Here is a 25434-nt window from a genome sequence, read left to right as displayed (position 1 = left end):
GCTTTCTGTCTTTTGGTGATCTTATTTCTACAGTGTGTACACCAGTTGGCCTTTCTCGTATGTTCACAGTGATGGGTCAGTTGCTAGTGAAACCAACAGTAAGTATTTAATTATAAATCATTTTGTTTATTAAATAAATGTGTTTACATTTGATCATCTTTTATATTGTGAGCTAGCATTTAGAAATAGAAGAATAGGTTTTGTATGTTTATCACTCAAATTGTTGTTTTATTAAGTTTTTTTTTTTTTTTTGAGACAGAGTCTTGCTCTGTTGCCCAGGCTGGAGTGCAGTGGCGCGATCTTGGCTAACTGCAGGCTCCGCCCCCCCGGGTTCACACCTTTCTCCTGCCTCAGCCTCCCGAGTAGCTGGGACTACAGGCACCCGCCACCTTGCCCAGCTAATTTTTTTGTATTTTTAGTAGAGATGGGGTTTCACTGTGTTAGCCAGGATGGTCTCGATCTCCTGACCTCGTGATCCACCCACCTCGGCCTCCCAGAGTGCTGGGATTACAGGCGTGAGCCACTGCACTTGGCCTATTAAGTTTTTTTTTTAATAGAACTTTGGTTAAATTTCCAATCTTTGGAAACCAAGTTTGGTTTTGCTTTTAACATACTAACTATAGGTGCATAAGTAAAAATTCCTCTAGCAAATTTTAGGACAAAATTTACAAATATTTACAGGTATTTTAGGTGTCCATTGCCTAATATCAAAAAGTACCTCTATTATGTTTCAAAATTTACATGTATGCTTTAATTTACAAAATGGTTATATTTCCGAAAATTTGTCTGCATATTGTGTCTCAATTAATTGAACCATACTTTACCTTTCATCTTAGAAACACTATATATTAGTTTTTAAATGATTTTCAGTTGATTGTAATTCTAATGATTTGTCGCTTTCTTTGGTCTCTATTTTGTCAAATATTTAATTATATAAAAATGATTTCTTAGCTGCACCTGGGAAATTTGTCACTTATTTTCATGGATCCTCACTGCTTATGAACTCAAGTGTAAGCTACTTACATGTTACAAAGCCTTTCACAGCCTGGTGCACACTCAGTTTTCCTCTAGCTGTCCCTGTGTTTACTGTCACTCTAGCTCATGAGCGAACTTGCTGTGCTCTGAATAGGCTCTATGCATTCTGTCTCCAGGACTGTCTCTTTCCCTCCAAGGCCTCTTACCTGCTCCAGCTACCTAGCAGCCTCCTACGTCCTAGCTCAAATATCAGCTCCACTGTCTACATAGCTTTGAACCTTGCCTTGCTTCTTCAAGGACAAAGAATTAAAGTCCTTTCTTTGCATTTCTCATGTTCCCTTTTGTTTCTATCTCACTAGGAATACTTATTAAATCATTATAGTTGTGTATTTGTCTTCCTTGTCATGATTCATTTAGGGAAAATACTGAGGAAGTGTTATAGGGGCTATACTTTTAGTAAATGCTTGCTTAATTTTGAAAATCATAATATTTTTATATTTTAAAGATAAAGTTTTTTTATTTATAAAAAAATGCATAAATACATTTTACAAAAAATATGTAAATGTTGTATACACACTTGTGTACCACACACATACTGTCAAGTCTTGAAATTCCTTTCCCTTGTAAAGAGGTTTTGGGACACTGAATTCATTTAGTTTCTTCCTACATTTGTTGTTGTTGTTTGTTTGTTTGGTCTTCTTTCCCCTTTTCTGCTTCCTGACCCCTAACTATAGGCAAATGTTTAAAGTTCTATCATTGGTCTAAAGTTCTATTAATGCTTTGCTCCTAAACCATCTCTGCCATTTCCACATCACTTTTAAATGCCTAATTCTAATGAGGAAAAGACAATGGAAACAAATTACAGTACATTTTAAGTGCTATAATTGGATATCCCATGGAACTGAAAACTCAACGTGTATAAAATGAAACTACTTACTTAGCTCCCTTCCCCAAGCTAATTTTTCTCCTTAACTTGTCTCTTATTAATGTTAAATACAGTGAATCCCAAGTTTCTCCTCAAAGAATCAGTATGTCAGTATGTTCAGCTCTCTTTTTCTTTGATTCTCCATTTTAAAGTTTAACCTTCCTGGTTCTCTTCGCTCCCTTGCCTCTAGTTTCAGTAAACAACTTTCCCACCAGTCCTAATCAGTATTTCACATCTGTTCCCTGGTCACCTGCTCCGTCCTGACTCACCCTTGGTCACCTTCTTTGACTTGAGTCACCCCTGGTCACCTGCTCTGACCTAAGTCATCTTTAGTTACCTGTTCCTAACCGTCCTTCCTGCTAGACTAGTCACCCTGCCACTCTGGCTCATACGCCTGCTACCTTTAAAATAGCCAGTCGGAATTAGCTTAGACTGTGTGGTCTAACCATAGCCAATAGGGGAACCACACAGCAGTAGCGCCCTGCGTCAGAAATAAGAACTCCTTCTCCTCCCCTGTGCAGGTGTGCTCTCGCCATTACTCCATTCGCCAGTCGCACCCTTCCATAGAAGTAAAAATTGCCTTGCTGAGAAAATTAAATTTATGTTCGAGTGCTATTTCTTTGCAGCACCAGGGAATGAGCATTTTGCATTTCTAACATTAACAGTATCCTCAAAGTCTTATCTTTGTTTCTTTTCTTGTTGGTAACATTCAGTAATAAAGATTATTTATTGAGTAATTAAGTGTATTATATATGCTAGCAATAAAGACTATATTTTACACACATAATTTCATTTTATCCTGATGACAAACCTGTAAGTTGGATAGTGGTATTCTTATTTTATGGCTAAACTAATGTCATTTCAGGAAGATTAAGTAGCTTGTACAAGATCAGAGATCTATGAGGGAGCAGAGTGTGAACCCAAGAGGCTGGTTTCAGACCAGAAGCTGGTCTGCCATTCTATTTTGCTGTAAGCTCCAGAGCTGTAAAACCACTTTGTTTGCTGAGTGGACTTTTACCCCTCCACTTCTGTGTTTTGCTTACAGTTTCCTCTAATTGAAATGCCTTTCTTTTGGTAATTTAAGCTGTCAGATAAGATGCTACTATGCTACTACCATCAAAAACACTGGTCGAAACTTTTTTCTCCCCATCTGGGAATAATTTTTCTTCCTTTGAACTTTTGTAGTGTTTTATTTAAGCCACCGTTATGACTTTAACAAATGTTCTAATTATTTTTTAAATTTATCTGATCTCTTCTGCTACACTAGAATATAAGCCGTTTGAGGTCAAGGACTATGTCTTACCCATATTTAAGCCCCCATTAGCCCATAGTAGTTGAGTATAGGGTTTGAAGGCACGCAACATTTCTTTGGTAACCCTGTTTCTTGGAATATAGAATGGAGATGATAACAGTCTATTTTTCGTAGGATTGTTGTAGAAATCAAGGAGGATGGTACTCATAAGCACTTAACACAAATATGTGTGTTATTCACATTGTCACTGCATTAGTCTATTATGCATTGGTATAAACCTGAGGCTGAGTAATTTATAAAGAAAAGAGGTTTATTTGGCTTATGGTTCTGCAGCCTGTACAAGAAGCATGGCACTGGGACCTGCCTCTGGCTAGTTCTTCAGGAAGCTTCCAGTCATGGCGAGAGGTGAATGAGGAGCATTTGTGTCACAGGGCAAGAGAGGGAGCAGGCGAGAGAGAGGTCCATACTCTTTTAAACAACCTGCTGTCATGTGAACAAATAGAGCAAAAACTCAGTTATTACTGTGTGGACAGCACCAAATCGGTTATTCGTAAGAGATCCACCCGCATGACCCAAATACTTCCCACCGGGTCCCACCTCCAATACTGGAGATCAGATTTCAACATGAGGTTCGGAAGGGACAAATATCCAAACTACATCAGTCACTCATTCACACTAAGACATACCCGTGGTGATAAGTAATTCTTGGACAATTTGCATAAGAAAGATAAAAATCCTTTTGTATGCGTTAGACCTTATGTAAAAACTGTCAATTCTGATCCAGATAGTAGAAAGTGAAGAGAAGTATTGATGGGAAAGGAATTTTGGATCAAGGCCCCCAAGAACCTGGTCCCAGACCTGTGGGTTTTCTCTGGGATTCCTCTCCCCTGACCCACTGCATCCAGTAGATCCTCTCCGTGTACCACTCTTTCTCTTTGGGAGTAGCTCACATCCCAGCACTTGCCACTCATTTCAGCCTAAATGTTCCCTCTTTGGAGAGGGCTTGCTGGCTGGCCGTTTAGGTATCCCTTCCCCTTTTCTTCCTATTCCTTTCTTCCTCATAGGATGGTCATTCTTTGTCATTATTTGTTTGTATATTTATTTGTTTATTACTGTAGATTATTATTTTAGTATTTGTTTTTTCTCACCTTCCAAGTCAGGCTTCTCAGGGATCGAGTTGGTATGTGTGCCAGTGATGAGTTCAGTGCTAGGTCATAGGGGACCGTAAAGATTTGTTGAAAGGCTGGGAATTATTGGATTGCTTCAAATAAATTTCACATCAGCTGTATAAATTGGACATCTGACAGGGATTGTATCATTTGAAAATCTGTTTTCTGAAAATCCTTTAAAATCTGAAAGGAGATGTATATATGGTTTCTATCTTTTTGTCCATTAGCTCCTCACAATTTTTTTTTTTTGCTGAGTGTAAGTAGTTTGGATGTGAAGATATGGAACACTGATATCAACTCTAGACTTCTTTCAGATTTTCCCTACAGCTAGGAAGATAATAAGGATCCTCTCAGAAGGATAGCTGTGTTAACAAAACTAGAATTAAATCAGTTTTAGGTTTTTTAACAGTACAGACAATATCCCATACAATTGGTAAATTATTAGTATGGTTTTTTTTTTGAAGTACTGTTGTATGACTTGGTTTATATGTAAACATACCACTTCTCTAGATTTTGGTCTATTGGATGATTTTGATAATACCAATCTTTAGTATTCATGTTTTTAGTACATAAAGATGATATAAAGGGAAAGTATTGCATGTTACTGATGTAGTTTATGGATTTCTTGTTTTAGACATTATGTAAGTAAATGTAAATGAGAAAACAAATGTTGGACTGGGTGTCTGTTCCTTCTATCTCTAAAATATTGGCTTGGGCCTATATTTACTGTAGTTATTTACCATAGTTAGCTTTTTGGTTGTTTAAAATTGGTACATGTAGGCCGTGCGGGCGTGGTGGCTCACATCTATAATCCCAGCACTTTGGGAGGCTGAGGCAGGTGGATCACCTGAGGTCAGGAGTTCAAGACCAGCTTGGTCAACACGGTGAAACCCGTCTCTACTAAAAATACAAAAATTAGCTGGGCATGGTGGTGTGTGCCTATAGTCCCAGCTACTAGGGAAGTTGAGGCGGGAGGATCGCTTGAACCCGGGAGGCAGAGGTTGCAGGGAGCTGAGAATATCGTGCCACTGCACTCCAGCCTGGGTAACAGAGTGAGACTGTCTCAAACAAATAATAAAAAAATTCATACATGTAGCCTGCATCTCAGAATGTCACTAAAAAACCCTAAAATTCATACATTTGTTGGCCATTGAGAAGAGTTCCTTAGTTTAATCCCTTAAACTTTAAAAATACCCAATTTAAATGTATATAGGGTTTGTGATAACTTTTGATGTGTTTGGTTATATACTAAAGTATTTATACTTAATTTGTAAATAAAACAGTTGGAGCTTTTTTATTTTGGGTTCTTAGAAATTTGAATGAATACATTATCTAAAATAAATAGACCAAATAGCCTAAATGGTCTCATAAGCATTAGTTTTGTAACATTGAATTATTGAATAGTTTTATCTTTAAATTTAGATTCTTGAAGACCTGGATGAACAAATTTATATCATTACCTTAGAGGAAGAAGCACTCCAGAGACGACTAAATGGTATGTTTATATTACATATGTAGACTGGGATAAAAAAAAACTTTCTAATTTCAAAAAGATAGATAATTGAAGGGAAAAATACAAACCTCCCTGAATCTTGTGCTGCTACAGGAGGAGGACACTTTAGAGTAACAAAAGAACTTTCCAGGTGAAGAGAGGTTTATTGCATACCCTGGCTGAGATGAGCTGTAACCTAGCAGGACCCGTTCTTTGTGAGACTTTGGCCACTGAGGGACTAGGCACCTCCTTACTGTTTTAAGCATATGACTTCAAAATTTAATTTTTAATTACTGATGGTTTTTGAAGAACCAATGAAGAAAAGAGTAATGATATAGTTTAACAGATAGTATAGGTAAATTTTCTTTAATTTTACTTAAGTAATTTTCAAATGTTGAAAAGCCAGCCTCCCGCCAACAAGATCAGATAATTAATAACGAACTGCATTTCAGAATCATGATTCAAGAGTAGATATAAAATAGAAGGTTAGTTTATGAAATGCTGAGAAATAGGTATCTACCTACTTTCTTCAGTTATAAATAGTGAATTTAAATCATCACCCCAAAAGTGTTCATAATATTTTAGAGCTTTTTTCTTAGATCCAGGAATTTCAGTTTGTATCTGTTCTAGAGGATTCTTGTCAGTAACATTATATAATTTGATACAGATAAACTTTTAGACTAGAACTATATATGTCTTTTATTCTTCTAACTTACTTAAAACTAATGTTTACACCTGTTTAATTTCAGAGTTATAAACTTTAGTCAACAATGTCAGCTTTGTAAAGTTTCCTTAAAGCAGTAAATATTATAATAAATTTGTCTTATTTGGATAATCATGCTACTGTGCAATAAACATGCCTGAGTTGTAAAGAATATGTGTCAGGCTGCTCCCTGCAGTGTGGGATTGTTTCAGCCTCAGGTAGCCACCATTTCTGTTTCACAGATGAGGAGGCTGACATCCAAGAACGGTAAGATACAGTGCCTCATGAATTGACGAATTTTGAATTGACTTTAATAAAAACAAAACAAAATCCAAAAATACAGCCTTTCTCACTTTCCCCTTCTACAGTAGGAAAAATAAAAAAGGTCTTTCTAGAATCTTTATAAATCCTTTGGCTCCTCAAATTTAAAAGTGGCTGATTATATATAAAGAAGTTGAAAAGGAAACTCTTGCTAGATGGCTAAATGTATTATAAAATGAAGCCAAGTCAAAATCAGTAAAAACACCTCACTGGCATAGAAATGTTAGAAAGAAGAGATGGATTGGACCTGGAGAGGATGGAGGATGGTATGATAACTAATGCTAAATATAATTTTTTTACACACCATTTTGGTAGGCCATGCACTGTTTATCATCCGTTTGGTAGATTGTCTAAAATCTTTTCAGCGAAACTCTTAAGTGGTATGTCAGGATAATTATGATTTTGCTGTTTGCCGCTGGTTAGCCACTGTGGACTGTTTCAGGTGGAAAATAAAGAGCTAAGTGATTTATGTTTATAACGTAAATGGTTCTATGGCAAAATGGACATTTTGACTAATACAGATTAAGAATTGTGAGCTTCAGTAGGGTATGCTTAGAAATATCTGTAGGAAGGCAAGACTAAAAAAATCATGACTTACCGTTTCTTAAGAAAATAGAAATAGGAGATAAGAGAAACCATCCCCTGGATTTTCTTTAATGTAGTATTATGACTAGTGTGTTTTGTTGTAACAGTTAGTTTCTATTTTACATTATAAAACAAAAGTAAAGCATTTATTGTTTTACTCTTGCTATTAAAAAGAATTCCAGAATAATGAGAGTAAAAGACTTTTTAAAAAATACAAATTCCATTGCTGATTGATCACAGAGTTGCTGGCGGCGCTTTCTTAGTGTGTGTTGGGATGTGTGGTGTGCATTGCAGAAATCTTTGGGGTGTCAGTGTGGCTTACTCTGAGCTCAGTTGTACAGTTATGTGAAAAAACATGACAGCCAGCACCAAGAAGTACTTCACTGTAGAAATAACGGTATTTTTTTTAAAGTAACATGAGTTATTGTGGTAGTTATGATATTACTAGAGTTGAATTTTCATGCCTGGTTTTAAAAATAATCAGTATCAGTTTGTGTTGGAATGCGTGACTGTGACTTCTCAATTGTTTATTTGATGGTGCTATAGGTGTAAAGCTATTGGGAGGTTTTGTTCTTGTTAATATTGTTTCGTGGAACGTTAATAAAGTAAAGCAAAGCTGTGTGCTGTGATAATGTTCATTGGTATCCTGAGTAAGCCATCTTTTTATCAGCCGCTCTCCACCCTTTCTCCTTTCCTTTTTTGCTTATTACAGATCCTAATTAAGCACTAGATATTGTGTAGATGAATTAAGATGCTGAGTCTCAAGATCATAGGCTAGTTGCCTGAAGAAGAGAAAAAAGGACAAGAATTTATAAATTTTTATCTAGTGCTTAACTACTTGAAAAAAAGGAATAGAGAGGAAGGAGTTCTGTGTTTCTGAGACAGGAGGGAGCCCCAGAGCACCTGTCATTTGGCTAAGACAGCACCTCCCTCATGTCCCTGTTGTCCTGGCAGGAGTAGAGAGATGTCCACAGAGCTCACCGTGATCTCGGCAGGCGGCCTTCCCCTTCCCCGCAGCACACAGCCTCCCCTCTGCCATCTGCTTTGGGACCATCAGGACTAATGGGTACATTTTGTCCGTCACTCCTCTTTATCATGGTCAGCACATGGAGCCCAGAACATCCAGGTTCCTTGCACCCTGTGTCTCTGTACATCCCATTTCTGACCTGATTTTCCTCTTTCCTCTAGTTTCTGAAACTTTCTGCTTGTGCCATTTGGAACTGAGAGTTAACTCATGAACAAAACCCCTGTATCTTCAACTGCCACTTTCTTACTCAAAGAAACTTGGCACACGTTCCTGCCACCTGCTCATGTGATGGCTCGCTTCTACCCACATCCCTCATTTGGCTGGTCCTGGAGTTTGAGTAGGTGCCCTCCTGTTCCCTTTTACTACTCTCCAGCACTTTGGATCTCATGTCATCAGACCATGACCTAGTCCTGTCATTTGCTCACCTCCTAGGCCTTTTCTGCTCCCTTCTGGAGGATTTTTGCTCCTCGTTTCTAATCCTTCTCTGATTCTGTGCCTTTTTTGTGATGATTTGGTGTCTGTGTGCGTGTCCTTCCCATCACTCTGGGACACTCCTTGCCTGTCCCTGTGGTTGTCTGCCTCACCCGCTCGTGCCTGTGACATAACCCATTCAAGTTCTTTTGCATAATCTTACAATCAAGCATCCTACTCTCCACCTACCACTTCTTCTTTTTCCAGTTCACTTCTTCTAGCACTCCCATTTCCTACAATTCTTCAGTATGGAGATTTAACATACCCTGATCCTAACACCTTTTTCTCACCCCCTCATCATTTCCCCATCCCCTTACTTCGTTGCACAGTTTACATTCCTGGACTGTTGTTAGAATCAGTCCCCTGCATACACTCTTAGCTCCCTTTTGTGGTCTCACTGGATTGTACTGAAACCCGAGCCTTTATTTTGCTCGCCTCTCCCTGTTCTGTGCTCTCACTCCTAGCTGGCTGACTGACCCTCCTGCCTGGCCTTCCTTTATATATGTGACCAATATTCTAAATTAACTTTACATTCTCCTGGATGAATTTATTCTGTCTTTTCTTCCCTCAGATCTTCACCATCCTTACTCTCCACTGGTGACCTTGTTTTCTATTTTCTTAGGAAAATAGAAGCAATCATAAGAGAATTTTCACAAGCTTTTTCCTTCATGCCAACCCACCTCCCTGCAGCTCCCCTCACAGCTGCCTTTTCCCTCGATGCTGTGGCTGAATTGTCTGTGTGCCTGGCTAATGCCAGCGCTCCCCTAGTGCCCTGGGTTCCATCTCTTCTCACTGATTCAAGGACACAATCTAGCAATTCTACTCTTTCCGACTCTCTGTCTCCGTCATGATCCAGTTTTTCCCCAACTGGATCCTTTCCGTCAGCATAAAGATATGCTATAATTTTCCCAGAAAGAGACAGAGGAAGGAATCTGCCTTGACCCCATATCCCCTCCGGGTCACCACCCATTCCTTTGGTCTTTATGGCAAAGCTCTCAAGAGTTGTGTGCTCATGGGTTTCACATTTTGTTTTGAAACTCACTTTCGCTTCCGCTGCTCCATGAAATGCCATGGTCAGGTTAGTCTGTGACTTCGTAGTCCTTATCTTACTCTCTTTCCTCCTTGAAATATCTTTTATTCCACTTGGTTTTCAGTTCACCATACTTTCCTGTTCCTTTTATTTAACGGGCTGCTTTTTCTCAATCCACTTTTCTGGCTTTTCTGTGTCTATAACTTCTTCACCTGGAAAGTCTTATGCCTCCGTCTTTAAAATTCTCTATTTGCTTTTACTTCCTTGTTAGTTCATCTGGTCTCAAGGCTTTAAATATCACCTGTAAGCTGCAACCTCTACTCTGAGCTTTGAACTTAAAGATCTAACTGTCTAGTGGAAATTTCCATTTGGATGCCCAGTAGGCATCTTAAACATATGTCCAAAGTAAACTCAAGATCTTTACTTCCAGATTTTGCTTCTTTTGCCATCAGCCTTCTCTACAGGTGACAAATCATTCTTCCAGCTACTCAGGCCAAATCCTTGGAGTCTCTTTCTCTTAATTCCCATATGGATTCCTTCTGCAAAGCTGTTGGCTCCAGCTTCAGAGTAGCTCCAGAATCTGACTATGCCTCACCACCTGTGCTACCACCACCCCTTAGAGAGGTTTTTGCGGTAGCTTCCTAATGGCTTCCGTGCGTATCTGTCTTGGGCCTAGTGAGTCAGAGAGAGTCTCTGACAGTGTGAGTCAGATCTTCCCACTTATTTGCTCCAAGTCCTCAGATGATGGTTTCTGTTTCAGTCTGGATAACAGCAAGAGTCCTTGCAGTGGCTGCTCACTGCTGCCCCATGTCTGATGCCTGCTGTCTCTTTGCTCTTCTCTCACTGAGCCCCTTCCCTTGGGGCATTTTTATTGTGTTTCTCCCCACTTCTCTCTTCCAGGTCTTTACCTGAATACCCTTTCGTGGAGCTTTCCCCCACTCTGGAGTGAGCCTTGTGGATATCGATTGTATCACTAAGCCCTGCCTCTGCTCTACGCTTCCCCTTTCCTGCATTATTTTTTTCTATAGCATTTTTTAGTGTCTCGCATGTTAAGTCTTTTAGTATATTGTCTGTCTCTCCACACTAGAACATGAACTCCAGGGATTTATTTATTTAATTATATTTATCGAGACAAGGTCTCACTCTGTCACCCAGGCTGGAGTGCAGTGACACAATCACGGCTCACCGTGGCCTCAACCTCCTGGGCTCAGGTGATCCTTCCCCTTTAGCCTCTTGAGTAGCTAAGACTACAGGCGCCCACTACCATACCTGGCTAATTTTTGTGTTTTTTGTAGAGACAGAGTTTTGCCATATTGCCCACGCTGGTCTCAAACTCCTGGGCTTAAGCGATCTGCCAGCCTTGGCCTCCCATAGTGTTAAAATTACAGGTGTGAGCCCCTGCACGTAACTGGGGCAGGGATTTTTGTAAATTACAGGTGGGAGCCACCGCACCTTACTGGGGCAGGGATTTTTGTTAGTTTTCTTTCCCCCTGTACCCTGATTCTATAATGTTGCTATACATGTGGTGGATATGTGGTAAACATTTGTCCCATCAGTAAATTAATAGATGAAAAACGCACATGATGGAGAGTTGTCATTTTAACTATAGAAGTGAAGAAGGAAGAGGAAGTAAAATTTGGTGACAAGAGCGGACAGAATCACTTGGAGAGATTTCTTAGGAAGGCCCATGGTGGAGACTGCCAAGGACACACCAAGGTTGAGAGGCAGGAAGACCATATGCACTGGAGTGTTAGTGAAGAGGCTGAAATAAGGTGGTTTTCCCCTTACTTTTATGGCCATGGAATATGAATAATCAAGAACCATTTCTACTCCAAGACTCCTAAAGAGTAGCCCAACAGAAAGTCCCATTACATTAATTGTGGTAGAACATCTTTTGTAATTCCTTCCCAGCATTAAGAGGATACACACACACACACACACACACAACATATTTAAATGTTTAATGCAACGGCATTAATTGAAATAATTAGCTTTTGTGTGTGTATAGCCTATGGGTGTACTGGGTAACTTTAGAAGTAGTACCATAATGAATAGAAATTATTTTTTGTTGTTTAAGTTCAAAACCTCTGGAGTTCTTTTAATTTATTTAAAAATATTGTAGTCTTTGAACTTAATAATTCAACTCAGTTTCTTTAGATACTATTTTCATCTTCATGGTAAAAAATTAGTGTGTCATTTCTTATGGCAGTTACTTTCCTGCTTGATTCTCATCTTTTCAGTGGTTCACACCCATAATCCCAGCACTTTGGGAGGCCGAGGCGGGCAGATTGCCTGAGAATGGGAGTTCAAGACCCACCTGGCCAGCATGGTGAAACCCGGTCTCTATTAAAAATACAAAAATTAATGGATGTGGTGGCAGGCGCCTGTAATCCCAGCTGCTTGGGAAGCTGGGGCAGGAGAATCACTTGAACCTAGGAGGGGTAGGTTGCAGTTAGCCGAGATCGCGCCATTGCACTCCAGCCTGGGCAACAGAGCGAGACTCCATCTAAAAAAAACAAAAAAGTCCTTGCCATTGAAGCTTGTATTAATTATTTATTCTTAAGAGCACAGATGATATTGTTGTTTCATTTTTGCTGGGTGTCAGATTGGAATACCTTTTTATCCTAAAAAATAAAGGGATTGAAAAAAACAAGACATGTCTTATCCAAGCTTTTTGTAGAACTTGTGACCTGTCAGAAGCACTTAGTGTCATCATCAGTCTTTGAATCTCGCTGTTTATAACCAAGTTGAATTTGCCAGGGAATTTTATGAAGGTGCCAAGGTTTAGGGTGGCATTTATGGTTGCTTTTTTAGAGCAGTTGCTTCTTTAGACTATCTTAGAGTAGTAGGCTGTCAGAGGCATTTTCAGGTATCATTGGCAAGGTGATTTGCTAATTTGGTCATTACATTCTTTCATATAACACACTTAATGATATATGGAAGCTCATGCCAGATTTTCTTCTGTCCTCTAAATTACTTTCATCTTGGCTTTCTCTAGGCATTCTTCTAGGTTCTGGCAATGACAATCCTATAAATACTATTTGCTGTTAGTTACATCACTGAAGGGAGAATATTTTGAATTTATCAGACTCTGGGACACTTTGAGAAATGTCTGGTATTAGCGTGAAAGTGATCAAATATAATCAAAAAACATTTGTTTCCAAGGATCTGAAATGGTCAGAGATTCCTTGTTATAATTTGTTCAGCTTCTTGGGCCCTTATTCACAATTTATGACAATAAAATGTGGCCCAAAGAAATCATTTTTTTGCAAGATGAAATGAGGTGACTGCCAGAGATATATGCTAATATAAAATCAGTAAATGAGGAATGCTTTGGAATAATAAACTATAGAATGAGTTAAATAACATATATTTTATGAAATATATATAGAGAGAGTTATTCTATAAAAATGATCCAAATTGGCTGGGTGCGGTGGCTCATGCCTGTAATCCCAACACTTTGGGAGGCCGAGGTGGGCAGATCACCTGAGGTAAGGAGTTCAAGACCAGCCTGGCCAACATGGTGAAACACCGTCTCTACTAAAAATACAAAAATTAGCTAGGCGTGGTGGCATGCGCATGTAATCCCAGCTACTCGGGAGGCTGAGGCAGGAGAATCGCTTGAACCTGGGCAGCAGAGGTTGCAATGAGCCGAGATCATGCCAGTGCACTCCAGCCTGGGCAACAGAGCGAGACTCCGCCTCAATAAAGAAAAAAAAAAATCCAAATTTGTGTAATAGAAGATGAATTTAATATACCCGAGCTACTTTCTCAACTACAACCTAGATAGACGATAGTATTCCCAATAGTAGCTTATATAAACATAAAAGTTTAAAAATTATCTTAACATCTTATCTAGTTTAGATCTAGTAGCTTATATCTAAAGTAGAAAAAAGCCAAACCATTGTTTTAATTGTACCTAGCATTATATAATGTTCCTAAAGTTGATTGTTTAACACTTTCTATCTTGCAGTCATTAATAATGAAAGTATATTTGCATTTTCACAGTTGTGTTGGATCTCAAAAGTCTCACATTACTAGGTCAATAGCCATATTTTTGTGGATATGTCAGAAGCAAAAAGAAACTATTATTTTAATAATTATTAGCATTGCAAGTGGAATAGGCATAGATACAGAGTTTTCGAGTGTATGGGCTGACTCTCTCATTTGTAGATAGTAACAGTCCATGCTGAAATAGATACATTAGAGATTTGAATGTCCTGGCTTCAGTTTTCAAATGCTTTCCGGAGCTTGCCTAATCAGCATTGGCTCTGTGGTGTACAGTAAGTAGTGTTTGCTTAGAGAGATGGAAACTGTTTGCTCTGTGAATTATTAGGAGATTTGGGCTTTAACAACAAAGTTGTTTGCCTAAGTGATTAGAAATAATTTATAGTATTTGAGTGACCTCACATTCTTCGTGATAGAGATCACTTTGGTCAAATTTAAAGTAATAAGTATAATCAAATTTTTAAAGAGCTTCTTGGATAATATTTTCTAATCAAACTTTTTTTTGGTTATATGGTAAATTAAAAGTTAAATGTAACATCAATCTGTTTATGTTAGAGGTATCTACTTCCAAGTAGTATTCATTATGAGACTAAGTTTAGGACACTGAATTGTTTAGGGAGATAATGGTATTGCATCAATTATTTGAAGGGCTTGCAGATCTAATTGGAAATTTGTATTTGTGTTTAAAAATACATTTTATGTTTTAAGTTAAATACTTAGTATCTCTCCTTTTATATAGGAAGGCCGTCTTATATATTAAGAAAGTTGTAAGGACAGCTTAGTTATTGAATAAATACTGGACTTTGGGAAATTCTGTTATCTTGGAAGCAAAATATTTTTAATACCACACTAGTTTTTCAGCTTAAGAATAAAGCTGGGAAAAGTTGCCTTCAGCTATTAGTTTTCCTGAATCCAAAGAGACGGGTGGGGCAGGATCAAAAATACTTATTTGATCAAAGTTATTGGCTCTGAAGTTATTCTTACCTGTGTAAGAAAGATGAAAGGTGTTGTTTTTATTGCATGTTAGTAACAGTGTAATTTTGAACTAATTGGTGTTGAACTGCCAATCACCTAAGGGGAATGCAAATAGATACTCTTACAATTTCCTTTGAGGTAGTGAAATCTTATGTTGAGGCTGGAAGAAAAACAGAATAATACCATTAAATTGACCTTAAATGAGCTGCTTTGTGGTTTTCTTGGAGAATCCCTTTTTATTTCTCGTGACTTGTCTAAACAGGTTTTGTCTACCAGTTTCACTTACTGACTAGACAGTGCTGACACTGGACATTTTAGATTCATTTGGAAATAAAGTAATGGTAATGCAGTTCCCCAGGATATTTAAAATTTTTGGTCTAACTTAAATCCACACAATACCTCAGTATTTGTTTGCAGTGTGTCATAATTTCTTACAATAGTCATTGTTTCCTTCTGGTCATTTATAATGAAATATTTACTCAGAAAAGCGTACATTTCTCCCTTAGGTATTGCTCTATTATAATAAAGGGTGGTCTTGTCCTTGGATAATGTGTCATCCCAGATGAATCTAGTCGTTTAATAAAAGTATGATTTATTTGAGGACAACAAGAATGTAGTTTTGATTTTTATATGCAAGTCAGTCAGTATTTATTAATTACCTATTGTGTGCCTAGTGTTATATCACCTGCAAATAAAGCACAGCGTTTCAGAAATGCCATTTTAGTTATTTTCCGTTGAAGAATCATACATCGAGTGGTCTAGACATTTGTATTGAGCCCTGTAAACATACCCACAAAGTAGGCATTTTTGTCTTTTCACTTAATTTCAAATTGGCAGCAGGAATACTGTCTATTCTGATGTCCATTCTCTTTCAAAATTCTAAATACTCATGAGCTTATTTTTTCTAGCCTTCAACTGGTTACCAGAATAATACATCTTTGCATGAATGGGGAATGAATGTAGTTTGGAATTGTATTTCCAGTCAATGAGATATAGAAGTTAAATGAGCATTAATTACAGATACACAGTTTAACTGATAAAGAATGGAGATAAAAGTAAAATATATTTATTACTAAGACTATTATATAGTTTAAACTTTGATTCAGAGACACCTGAAAATCTTACAGAGCTGTGCTGTCTTTCTGTAACTCACATTATATGGAAATACTCATTCGTTATGTAACTTAATTGCTTCCCCCTTTGCTGTGGCTGCCAGAAACTCAAAACTAACTTTGGAATCAGAGTTTAGTAGCTTGCGTCACATTACCTGAATATTTCTGTGCTAGCTTTATCCCTCCTCTCATAAATATATCAATTGTATATTAACAAGTAAAGTGATTAAACTCATGAACTCTGAACATACTATAAAACGTTTCGGTGGATTTGAGATCTCAGGTTCTTCGAAAGAGAGGGTATTCGATTGCTGTCTCTTCAGTGTTGGGCAGAGGTGAGCAAGGAGCTGCAAAGGGAATGGGATTTGCTTCTCCTAGAAACCTGGGATAAAATTGGAATTTTGTGATTCCCGAAAGGGGCTTAGAAAAAGAGGCCTCTGAATTCCCTTAGTGAGATTGCATTTGCCCCTGTGTTGCAAAGGTTTGTCTGATCTTGCTGGCCTTGTGTTGTTGTTCTGAAGCCTCCTTTCAGTCTGTCCCTTTGAGAAAGGACCACTCTGCACCTAGAGAGACCCAGTGAGGTTTCCTCCTCCTAAATCAGTTTTTCTGGCCTGTTGGTCCCTAGTCCCTAGGAACAGAATTGAATTGCTGTACCTTTTAGCTGGTTTGTCACTGTTTGAGGGAGTGTCTGACCTGATTAGAGATGAAGGGAACAACAGAGGTGGATAGAAAAAAATTACCAGTTGTTTAGTTCAGTGAAGAAGACCAAGGTGAATATCTAGAACAAGTGGTTCCCACTTGAGTTAACAATTAATAGGAGAGATAAATAAGAATTCATACCTAATCCTCAAAAGTAGTAAGAACGTCCAAGGAAATGTCATTAGAACAGAAAAAGACTGATGCCGAGAACTTGAAAAAAATAAAAAGCTTAATAGACAAACAAAAAAAGAAATAGTCCTTGTGGTAGTCAGAATAATGGTTTCCTAAAGATGTCCAAGTCCTAATCCGCAGACCTTGTGAATATGTTACCTTACATGGCAAAAGGGACTTTGCATATGGGATGAAGTAAAGGATCTTAAGATTATTCTGGATTATGTAGTGGGCCCACTGTAATCACAAGAGTTGGTATAAGTGAAGGCTGAGATGGTCAGAGAAGGAGACATTGGTAATGGAAGAAGAGGTTGGAGTGACTCAAGGAAGGGACCATGAGCCAAAGAATGCAGGTGGCCCTCAGGGGCTAGAAAAGACAAGGAAATGGTTTCTCCCCTAGAGTCTCCAGAAGGATTATAGTCCTGCTAACACTTTGATTTTAGGACTTCTCACTTTCAGAGCTGTAAGACAATAAATTTATGTTGTTTTAAGCCAGAAACTTTATGATAATTTGTAGCAGCAGCAATAGGATACTAATATAGTCCTTCAAAAATTGAATTAATCATCTTGCAGAATCAAGGGGAAGAACTATTTTGTGTCACACACGAAAAGTACAAAAAGAAGGAAACTATTAATGAAAAATAGACGTCAAGTGCAGAGCTAAGATACTGAATGTAAATAATAGGCATCTAAAAGGAGAGAAAAGAACAAGTAGGAAAAGTAGGTGAATAAAAAATAGAAGAAAATATCAATGAGCTTAAGAAAGACTTGAGTTCAGGTTAAAAGGCCACACACTCCTAGGCAAGATTATTCAATAGAAAATCAAAAAGATTTGGATTTAGTTTGTAAGATTCCTGAATTCCAAGAACAATGGAAAAAGAAAAAGCCCTTACAAACTTTCACATAGAAAAATTCCAGACAAAGAAGAGAGAGATCAACATCAAGCTTCCCATTTGCAACCTGCTACTGGTTGCTGAATAGTACCCATAGTTTAAGGGAGGAGTAAAGACTGCAGTTAAAAACTCAGCCGAGTGTGGTGGCATGCACCTATAGTCCCAGCTACCCCAGAGGTGGGAGTATAAGGTTGAACCCAGAAGTTCGAGTCTAGCCTGGGCAGTAAAATAAAGTGAGACCCTGTCTCTTGAAAAAAAAATTTCATATATTCCCAAAGATGTCATTCATCTGTTATGCATTCCCTCATTTGTTCATTTTATATCTGTATGTTGAGCATCTAATTTGTGCCAAGCACTATTCTAACTTCCATATTGAAGGAAACATTTGGTAACAGTCTTGAACTAAATATTGTTAAAACTGTCACAGCAAGATCCAGGAGTTGGGGGCATGGGTGGGCAGCAGTGAGAGAATGATGAAAGCATTGTGAGAGCTTCACCTTGGTGTGGGGTAAGTTACTCAGAAAAGCATCCCTGTAGGGCTAGGACTGTGTGATGCTGATATTATAATGAAAAATATATCTAAGTATGAGTATTAAAAATGTGAAAGTAACCATTGAACTGCCAAATTAACATGGGGAAAAAGGATAAACAAAAGTTTCACTAGCTGGGAAAGAAGAAAATGAAGAAATAAAGAGCAAATATAATGAGCAGAAATTACAAAGTTACATAAAAAGAGAAAGAGCACCAGTCTTCCTGTCAACTTGAGGATGGCAGTACTTTTAGTTCCTTGATGTCATTGTTGAGCTGCTGGAAAATCCTCTTTGAAGTTTGCTCTGTGTCTAAACTTCTCATTATATGAACTGATTTCCTCATTTTTAAGCTACTTTGGGTTTAGTTTTCTGATTCAGTATATAGTATCCTAATAGATACACCCCCTTTTACAGATGAAAACACTGAGGTTCAGAGAGGCATAAACCTAAAAGGATGAGAAGTTGAGAGGAGAAAATCACAATAAAATTTTGGAATTTAGAAGACCTGAGAAAATTTAGCAGACTTGAATAACCAGTTTCACAGACCCAAGGAAGCTAAATCCTAAGTCATTTGTGCTTGATTTATACCCCAGAATCCCCAAAAGTCTCAAAAAGTGGCACCACCAGATGAAGTAGAGTGAGCTACTTCATAAGAGAATTGATTGGAAATCCTGTTTATATAATGGTTTGATCCCCACATCTTTTTGCTCCATCTAAGGTACCAATTTTCTAAAGGTTTGTATCATGAAGGGATGTTGAATTTTATCAAATGCTTTTCAGTATCAAATGAAATGATCATATGGTTTTTGTCCTTCATTCCATTGATATGATATATCGCATTGGTTGATTTGTATATGTTGAACCATCCTTGCATCTCAGATAAATCCCACTTCATCATGAATGATCTTTTTAATGTGTTGTTGAATTTGGTTTGCTAGTATTTTGTTGAGGACTTTTGCATCAATATTCATCAGAGATGTTGGTCTGTAGTTTTCTTTCTTTGATGTGTCTTGGTATCAGGGTATTACTGGACCCTTAAAATGAGTTTGGAAGTATTTCCTCCTCCTCTGTTTTTCAGAGTAGTTTGAATAGGATTGGTATTAGTTCTTTTTTAAATGTTTGGTAGACTTCAGCAGTGAAGCCATCAGGTCCTGGGATTTTCTTTATTGGGAGACTTTTTATTACAGGTTTGAGATCGTTACTTATTAATGGTCTGTTTAAGTTTTAGATTTCTTCATGGTTCAATCTTGGTAGGTTGTATGTGTCTAGGAATTTGTCCATTTTTTTCTAGATTTTCCAGTGTATTGGCGTGTAATTACAATAACTACTAATGATCCTTTGAATTTCTGTGATATCAGTTGTAATGTCTTCTTTTTCATTTCTGATTTTATTTAGATCTTCTCTTTTTTTTCTTGGTCTGGCTAAAGTTTTGTCAACTTTTCAAAACAACTTTCTGTTTCATTGATCTTTTGTATTCTTCATTTCAATTTTATTTATTTCTGCTTTGATCTTTATTATTTCTTTTATTTATTTTGGGTTTGATTTGATCTTGCTTTTCTAATTCTTTAAGATGCATCATTAGATTATTTGAAGTTTTTTCTCTTTTTTTATATAGACACTTGTAGCTATAAACTTCCCTCTCAGTACTGCTTTTGCTATATCCTGTAGGTTTTGATATGTTGTGCTTCCGTTATCATTTGTTTCAATAAAGTTTTCAATTTACCCCTTAATTTCTTCGTTGACCCACTGGTCATTCAGGAGCATTTTGTTTAATTTCCATGTGTTTGTATAGTTTTGAAAATTCCTCTTGTTGATTTTTTGTTTTATTCCATTATGGTCAGAGAAGATACTTGACATTATTTCAATTTTTTGAATGTTTTAAGACTTGTGTTGTGACCTAACATATGATCTATCCTTGAGAATGATCCATGTGCTGAGGAGAAGAATGTTTATTCTGATATCCATTAGATGAAATGTTCTGTAAATATCTATTAGGTCCATTTGTTCTACAGTACAGATTAAGTTTGATGTTTCTTTTTGATTTTCTGTTATTGGAAGATCTATCTAATGCTGAAAGTGGGGTGTTGAAGTCTCTAGCTGTTATTGTATTGAGGTGTCTCTTTCTCTTTAGCTTTAATAATATTTGCTTTATATATCTGGATGCTCCATTGGTGCATATATCTTTATAATTGTTATACCCTTTTGCAGAATTGACTCCTTTATCATCATATAGTGACCTTCTGTGTCTCTTCTTACATTTCTTGTCTTGAAATCTGTTTTGTCTGATATAAGTATAGCTACTCCTGTACTTTTCTTGTTTCCATTAGCATGGAATATCTTTTTCTATACCTTTATTTTCAATCTATTCGTATCTGTATAGGTAACATGTATTTCTTTTAGGCAACAGATAATTGGGTTTTGCTTTTTTATCCATTGAATCACTATGTCTTTTGATTGGAGAGTTTAGTTCATTTACGTTCAGTGTTACTATTGGTAAGTAAGGACTTCTTCCTGCCATTTTTTTATTTCTTTTCTGGTTGTTTTGTATAGTCTTCTCTTCTTTCCTTCCTGTCTTCCTTTTAGTGAAAGTTATTTTCTCTGGTGATAGGGTTTAATTTCTTGGTTTTTATTTTTTGAGTATCCATTGTATGTTTTTCAATTTGATGTTATCATGAGGCATGCAAATACTATCCTATAACCCATATTTTAAACTGAGGGCAATTTGACACATTGCAAAAACAAACAAGCAAAAAGAAAACTAATACAAACTCTACACTTTAACTTCATCCCCACACTTTTAAACTTTTTGTTGTTTCTTTTTATGTCTTACTGTACTGTCTGTGTCTTGAAAAGTTATTGTAGTTATTATTTTTGATTGGTTCATTATTTAATCTTCCTACATACGGTAAGAGTAGTTTACACACCATAATTACAGTGTTATAATATTCTGTGTTTTTCTGTGTTTACTTGTATTACCAGTGAGTTTTGTATCTTCAGGTGATTTCTTATGGCTCATTAACATTCTTTTCTTTCCTATTGAAGAACTCCCTTTAGCATTTCTTGTAGGACAAGTCTAGTGTTGATGAAATGCCTCAGCTTTTGTTTGTCTGGGAAAGTCTTTATTTCTCCTTCATGCTTGAAGGATATTTTCACCAGATATACTATTCTAGGGTGTAAGTGTTTTTCCCTCAGCACTTTGTACATGTCATGCCACTCTCTCCTGGCCTGCAAGGTTTCCACTGAAAAGTCTGCTGCCAGGTGGATTAGAGCTCCATTGGATGTTACTTGTTTCTTTTCTTTTGCTGCTTTTGGGATCCTTTCTTTATCCTTGACCTTTGGGAGTTGGATTATTTGAGGTAGTCGTCTTTGAGTTAAATCTACTTGGTGTTCTGTAACCTTCTTGTTCTTAAATGTTGATCTCTTTCTGTAGGTTTGGGAAGTTCTCTAATATTCTCCCTTTGAATAAACTTCCTACCTCTCTGTCTTTCTCTACCTCCTTTTTGCTGCCAATAACTCTTTGATTTGCTCCTTTTAGGCTATTTTCTAGATATTGTAGGCATGCTTCATTCTTTTTGATTCTTTTTTCTTTTGTCTCCACTATGTATTTTCAAACAGCCTGTCTTCAAGCTCACCAATTCTTTCTTCTGCTTGATCAGTTCTGATATTAAGAGACTGATGCATTCTTCAGTTTGTCAGTTGCATTTTTCAACTCTAGAATTTCTGCTTGATTATTTTTTATTTCAATCTCTTTGTTAAATTTATCTGATAAAATTCTGAATTCCTTCTCTGTATTATCTTGAATTTCTTTGAGTTTCCTCAAAACAGCCATTTTGGATTCTGTCTGAAAGGTTATATATTTCTCTTTCTCCAGGATTGGTCCCTGGTGCCTCATTTAGTTTGTTTGGTGAGGTCATGTTTTCCTGGATGGTCTTGACACTTGTGTCTGGGCATTCATCAATATCTGGGCATTGAAGAGTTAAGTATTTCTTGTAGTCTTCACAGTCTGGGCTTGTATGTGCCTGTCTTTCTTGGGAAGGCTTTCCGGATATTCAAAGGAACTTGGGCCTCAAGCCCAATAATGCTGTGGTTCTTGCAGACTAATGCCTCAGTGGGTTTAGATAAGATCCAGAAGAATTCTCTGGATTGCCAGGAAGAGACTCTTGTTCTCTTCCCTTACTTTCTCCAAACAAACGACATCTCTGTTTGCTGAACTTCCTAGAGCTGGAGTTGGGGTGATGCAAGCACCCCTGTGGCCACCACCACTGGGCCTGCGTTGGGTGATACCTGAGGCCAGCACAACATTGGGTCTCACTCAAAGCCCACTGTAAACACTGCTTGGCTACTGCCTTTGTTCTCTCAAGGCCCTAGGGCTCTACGATTAGTAGTGGGGGAAGCCAGCCAGGTTTGTGTCCTTCCCTTCAGGGTGAAAAGTTCCCTCAGACCCAGGGCAGGTCCCGAGATGCTATCTGGGAGGCAGAGTTTGAAGTCAGAAACTTTAGAAGTCTCGTTGGTGTTCTGTTTTACTGCAGCTAAACTGGCCCTCAAACCACAAGACAAAGTCCTTGCTGCTCTTCCTGCTCCTACCACTGCCAGCCCATGGGGAGTTCTGCCAGGCCACTGCTAGTGGTCACTTAATGTCCAGAGGCTCTGCAGTTAGCTTGTGAATGTTGCGAGGCCTGGGACTCACCCTGCAGGGCAGCGGGCTCCCCTCTGTCCCAGGACAGGTCTAGAAATGCTGTTCAATAGCCTAGGCCTGGTTTCGGGGGCCCGAAGAGCCCACCTGATACTCTACCCCACTGTGGCCAAGCTAGTACCTAAGCTGCAAGTCAAAGTACTCTGTACTTTTCCCTCTGCTTTTCTCAAGCAGAAGGAGTCTTCCACTGTAGCCACCACAGCTGGGAATATGCTGCATCAGACCTGAAGCCAGCATGTCTCAGAGTCTTCCCAAGCAAGGCCCATGGCATACTAGCTATGTGTCACTCCTGGATCTTTGGGGCCCAAGGGCTCTTTAGTCAGTAGGTGATGGATCCTTCCAGAACTGAGTCTCCCACTTCAAGGTAGCAGGTTCCCTTCTGGCCCAGGGTGTGTCTAGAAATGTCATCCAGAAGCTAGGGCCTAGAATGGGGCCCTTATGACTGTGCCCAGTACCCTATTGTACTATGGCTGAGCTGGTATCCAAAATGCAAGACAAAGTTCTCTTTACTTTCCTCTCTTTGAGCAGAAGGAAGGAGTCACTTTCCTTGCTGTGAGCTCTGCTGCCTGGGGTTGGTGGAGAGGTGGTGCAACCACTCCCTTAGCCACTCTGTGTGGTACATGCTGCCCTAGTCCACTGGCTCTGAGCCCAGCCCAGCAGCAGGACTTGCTTAGGAATTGCAGTTCTTGTGTCCTACACTGCTTTTCAAGTTTACTTAGGACCCCAGAGCACTGTAGCCCGTGATGGTGAGGCTTGCTGAGAAACTCAAGTTTTGACCACTGGGATGGGGAATTTCTTTCTGGCTAGGGCTGGTCCACATGCTCCTTCTGTGGGCGCGCAGTGGCTGAGCCCAGCACAGCTTTACTGTCTGCTGTGACAGGGCAGCATTGGTGCAATTCGAAGTCCCCCATTTGTTATGCTGCCCCTCCCCCAAGTACACAGATTTTCTCCACACTACCCGGCCGCTGCTGGGGGATGGAAGAGGGGTTGGCATCGGCGATTCAAGGCTGTCTTTTCTACCCTCTTCAGTGCCTCTTTCAGGAATATGAAGTTAAAACCAAGTACTGTGAGTGCTCACCTGGTTTTTAGTTCTTATGACAGTGCTATTTTGTATGTAGTTGTTAAAATGTGGCGCTCCTGCAGCAGAGACAATCGGTAGAGGCTTCTATTTGGTCATCTTGCTCCGCCCTCCTACTGCTTTAGTCTTAAATATGAGCAGACAACTAAGGCTCACCACATATCCAAGGAAAGTCTCCCATATGCATCAAACAGGAGAGCTTGGAGGAGAAGAAATATGCATGGGAGAAGAATGTCTCAAAACAAATCTGTCAATATCCTGGCAGAGATAGAGATGACATTCATGAGAAAGACCAGGTTCCATAAAAATGGGATATTCAGTGAGCAGAAAAGGATCCTTGAAATTTAGAAATAACATAGCAAAAAGATTGGAAGATAAAGAACTTTTCCAGAAGATAGGTCAAAATGGCAAAAATAGGTAAAATAGGAGAGAAGAGTTAAGAATATTAGAGAACCAGCTCAGGAGATCCAATGTCCAACTTAGAGAAGTTCCAAATAGAGGAGAGAAAATGTGGTGGAGGAAATGACAAAATGAAGATTTCCCAGATCTAAAGGACATGAATTTGGAGATTGAAAGGGATCGTCTAGTGCCCAACACAATACATGAAAATGGACTCTCATCAAGAACACTGGGGACAAAGATCCTACATAGTTTGAAAGGGAAATGACAAGCAGTTCACATTCAAAAAGACAGGAATAAGAATAGCTTCAGACTTCTCAAAAGCAAATCTAGAAGCAGGAAGACAATGAAGCAATGCCTTCAGAATTCTGAAGGAGAATTAGTTTTGACCTTGATTTTTTATACTTAATCAAACTATAATGTAAGCATAAAAGTAAAGTATTCAGACTTGTATAGTCTTTAAAAGTTACCTCACATTCCCCTTTTCTTAGCAAGCCACTGGAGGATACGCACCATCTAAGCAAGGGAGTAAATCAAGAGAAGATACAGGCTGTGTAGGAAATAAGAGGTGCTCCACAGGAGACGCGGGCAGGCAGTCCCAGGGTGAAAGGGTGCAGGAGGCACAGAGGGCAGTCCATCTAGGGTGGGCAGGTCTAAAGACACTGGGAGAAATTTCTTCAAGAAAATGAAGTTGATAGTATAACTGAGGAATATAAAAACCAGGAGAAAATAAAGACCTTTGGCAGGATGTTTTGGTTTTGAATTTGTGTTAAGTACATAGAAAATTAAGTAAAAGAAAAATTATTGCTAATTCTGGGGGTGGGAAGAATGTTAAGGAAAGAAGGAAAGCTGGTCACAGTTTGCTATGTGGATAGGCATTTTGGTTGTTATAATAATGCAGACATTGAATATCAGTCTCGCTAAAG

At 38.4% G+C, this 25434-nt stretch overlaps 1 protein-coding gene across 9 annotated transcripts in view; it reads left to right on the top strand.

The window, feature by feature from the left end:
- LMBR1 (limb development membrane protein 1) overlaps positions 1 to 25434 on the top strand; it is a 210272-nt gene that overhangs the window by 131932 nt on the left and 52906 nt on the right. For all 9 annotated transcript variants that reach the window (XM_055269781.2, XM_055269778.2, XM_055269782.2 and 6 more), the window contains 2 exons: positions 34 to 98; positions 5744 to 5816. In XM_055269781.2, coding sequence (XP_055125756.1) covers positions 34 to 98; positions 5744 to 5816 — 138 coding nt within the window. The remainder of the gene's footprint in view (positions 1 to 33; positions 99 to 5743; positions 5817 to 25434) is intronic.

Source organism: Symphalangus syndactylus, chromosome 6 (assembly GCF_028878055.3).
Source record: "Symphalangus syndactylus isolate Jambi chromosome 6, NHGRI_mSymSyn1-v2.1_pri, whole genome shotgun sequence".
NCBI classification, from domain to species: domain Eukaryota; kingdom Metazoa; phylum Chordata; class Mammalia; order Primates; family Hylobatidae; genus Symphalangus; species Symphalangus syndactylus.
Note: the sequence above shows the minus strand (reverse complement) of the source record. Positions and strands in the feature narration are given on the sequence as shown.